Source organism: Calidris pugnax, unplaced genomic scaffold (assembly GCF_001431845.1).
Source record: "Calidris pugnax isolate Ruff unplaced genomic scaffold, ASM143184v1 scaffold280, whole genome shotgun sequence".
In the NCBI taxonomy this organism is placed as follows: domain Eukaryota; kingdom Metazoa; phylum Chordata; class Aves; order Charadriiformes; family Scolopacidae; genus Calidris; species Calidris pugnax.
In genome coordinates, this window is record NW_015091123.1 from 88,580 (window position 1) to 92,322 (window position 3,743).

Below are 3,743 nucleotides of genomic sequence, written 5' to 3' on the forward strand. Positions count from 1 at the left end.
CCCGGTGAAGGGATTACATCCTCCCCGTGGGCTGGCATCCCACCTCCCCGGGCATTGTCGGAGGGGAAAGCAATTATGGGGAAGGGGGGACGGCACGGGGTGGGGGCACCGAGCGCAGTGGGGGACTGTCTGAGCGGTGGCCACCGAGGGGTGGGCGAGATGGTGGCCCCCGGGCAGGGGGAACAGTGGGTACCACTCTTGGAACCCCCCCAGAGCATCACCTTTGGGGTGAAGCAGTGGGTACCACACTGGGTACCCCCACAGAGCATCACCTTTGGGGTGAAGCAGTGGGTACCCCCATAGAGCATCACTTTTGGGGTGAAACAGTGAGTACCACACTGGGTATCCCCCCAGAGCATCACCTTTGGGGTGAAGCAGTGGGTACCACTCTTGTTACCCCCACAGAGCATCACCTTTGGGGTGAAGCAGTGGGTACCACATGGGGTATCCCCAAGGAGCATCACCTTTGGGGTGAAGAAGTGGGTACCCCACTTGGTACCCCCACAGAACATCACCTTTGGGGTGAAGCAGTGGGTACCACTCTTGGTTTCCCCACAGAGCATCACCTTTGGGGTGAAGAAGTGGGTACCACACTTGGTATCCCCACAGAGCATCACCTTTGGGGTGAAGCAGTGGGTACCCCCATAGAGCATCACTTTGGGGGTGAAACAGTGAGTACCACACTGGGTATCCCCACAGAGCATAACCTTTGGGGTGAAGCAGTGGGTACCACATTGGGTACCTCCACAGAGCATCACCTTTGGGGTGAAGCAGTGGGTACCACATTGGGTACCTCCACAGAGCATCACCTTTGGGGTGAAGCAGTGGGCACCACACTGGGCACCCCCACAGAACATCACCTTTGGGGTGAAGCAGTGGGTACCCCCACAGAGCATCATCTTTGGGGTGAAACAGTGGGTACCACATTGGGTACCCCCAGAGGGCATCACCTTTGGGGTGAAGCAGTGGATACCACATTGGGGTGAAGCAGTGGGTACCACTCTTGGTACCCCCCCAGAGCATCACCTCTGGGGTGAAACAGTGGGTACCACACCGAGGGTGATGCCCCCTTCACCAGGACCCAGCAGACACCCCCAGGACCCAGCCTGGGGGTGGCACAGACAGGGATGGGGACACAGGGAGTCCTCTGCCACCATCCTCCTGCCACGGAGCATTTCTCCCCCAGTACCCACCTTGGGTGGGTGAGGACACCCTGTGCCAAGGGGGAGCTGGGTGCCCCCAACCCCAGCAGGCACAAAACCAGTGGCAAAGCCTCAGCACAGGAATAAAAACTCCCCCCAGCCCCATCTGTCTAGACACTCGCTTTTATTTGCCTGGGGGTTTCCTCCTTTACACAAACAAACTCCAAAATCTAACTGTTTAGGCCTAAAACTGACTCGTAAAGGAAACAGCAGAGCTCGTAAAAACACGCAAACAACCAACTCAAAAATAAAAATCACCTAAAAATGGTTTCTCTTTGGCCAGCAGAGCCCGGTGGGCACCCGGTGGTGCCACCAGGAGGGGACACAGCCCTTCCCCTCCAATAAATAACTCAGAGACCCCCCGGATGTGGGGACACAAGTGCTGGCCACGGGGTCTGCGTGCCCGGGCACCCCCCCAAGGCACAAAACCAGTGGCAAAGCCTCAGCACAGGAATAAAAACTCCCCCCAGCCCCATCTGTCTAGACACTCGCTTTTATTTGCCTGGGGGTTTCCTCCTTTACACAAACAAACTCCAAAATCTAACTGTTTAGGCCTAAAACTGACTCGTAAAGGAAACAGCAGAGCTCGTAAAAACACGCAAACAACCAACTCAAAAATAAAAATCACCTAAAAATGGTTTCTCTTTGGCCAGCAGAGCCCGGTGGGCACCCGGTGGTGCCACCAGGAGGGGACACAGCCCTTCCCCTCCAATAAATAACTCAGAGACCCCCCGGATGTGGGGACACAAGTGCTGGCCACGGGGTCTGCGTGCCCGGGCACCCCCCCACCTCTGCACGGACAGACGGACGGACAGACTGGCACCCCACGCTCCCCATCATCTGGCCCCCCACCCCACAGTGCCCTGCCATCCCTCCCAGGGATGGGCACAGCATCCCATGGTCCTGGGGCTGGGGACAAGCTCCCCATCCCGCTCCGGTGGGGACATCCCACAGTTTTGTGGCCAGTTCCATCCATCCCTGGGCACTGGGAGGGATTCTGTGGGGACAGAAAGGTGGCCTTGGGGGCAGGTCCCAGCCCTCGGTGGCACGGGGACAAGTCTCTGAGGGGAAGAGGCAAAGGCACTGGGTGGTGAAGGTGGGTACCCCAGGATGCTCCTGGGATGCAGGGACACCGGTGATGGGATGCTCCAGGGATGAAGGGACAGCAGTGATGGGATGAAGGGACACCGGTGATGGGATGCTCCAGGGATGAAGGGACACCAGTCATGGGATGGTCCAGGGATGAAGGGACAGCAGTGATGGGATGAAGGGACACCGGTGATGGGATGCAGGGACACCGGTGATGGGATGCTCCAGGGATGCAGGGACACAGGTGATGGGATGCTCCAGGGATGAAGGGACACCAGTGATGGGATGAAGGGACACCAGTGATGGGATGCTCCAGAAATGAAGGGACACCAGTAACGGCATGCTCCAGGGATGAAGGGACACCAGTGGCGGGATGCTTCAGGGATGAAGGGACACCAGTGATGGGATGAAGGGACAGCAGTGGCGGGATTCTTCAGGGATGAAGGGACACCAGTGATGGGATGAAGGGACAGCAGTGGCGGGATTCTTCAGGGATGAAGGGACACCAGTGATGGGATGGTCCAGGGATGAAGGGACACTGGTGATGGGATGCTCCAGGGATGAAGGGGACACCGGTGGTGGGATGAAGGAACACTGGTGATGGGATGCTCCAGGGATGAAGGGACACCAGTCACGGGATGGTCCAGGGATGAAGGGACACCGGTGATGGGATGAAGGGACACAGGTGATGGGATGCTCCAGGGGTGAAGGGACACCAGTCACGGGATGGTCCAGGGATGAAGGGACACCAGTCACGGGATGAAGGGACACCAGTCACCGTGCCCAAAGTGTGCACCCCCCGACCTACTAAAGCGTGCACCCCCCGACCTACTCACAGTACAAAAATAGAGCATCTTTAGAAAAAGAAGTGGGGGGAAAAAAAAATAATAAAAAAAAGCAGTGCTGGAGGGTGCCGGGAGAAGGGGCAGAGAGTCTGGCGAGGCCGAAAGGCGGTGAGGATGAGGAGGGGGGAGCGGGGGCAGCCGTTACGTGCGGGGGCGAGGGGCGCGGGGGGGGGCGGGGGTGCGGCGGGTGCGGGGGGGGGGGGAGGACGAGCCCACGAACTCGAACTGCTTCTGCCTCTCGGGGTTGTTGGGGAAGGGCAGCTGCCCCCGGTAGAGACGTTTGATGAAATGGGCTTCCCGCTGGTTCTGGCGGCTGCGGGAGGCTTTTCGGGGCCGGCCCTTGCGGGTGAAGGCCATGTACCAGCCCTCGTAGCGGGCGTTTTGGAAAGCTGTGTAGTTGTTCTCCAGCACGATCTCCGTAAAGATGCAGTCCTTGCTCTTGCCGTTGGGCTGCGGGAGGAGGAGAGGGGCAATTAGCAGCCCCTAAGGATGGGGATGGGGGCTTGGGACCCACGAGGTGCTTCCACCCCCCCCCGACCACTCCTGCCACCCCCCACACCATCCCTGCCACCCTCCAACCCACTCCTGCCCCCCCCCCCACCCTCCC

General features: G+C 59.3%; 1 protein-coding gene across 1 annotated transcript in view; it reads right to left on the reverse strand.

Moving 5' to 3' along the window:
• Positions 1 to 3,277: 3,277 nt before the first annotated feature.
• The window catches only part of FGF17 (fibroblast growth factor 17), a 12,400-nt gene continuing 11,934 nt past the window's right edge, over positions 3,278 to 3,743 (reverse strand). Inside the window, exon 5 of the mRNA XM_014958393.1 lies at positions 3,278 to 3,586. Within this exon, the coding sequence (XP_014813879.1) occupies positions 3,278 to 3,586 (309 nt within the window). The remainder of the gene's footprint in view (positions 3,587 to 3,743) is intronic.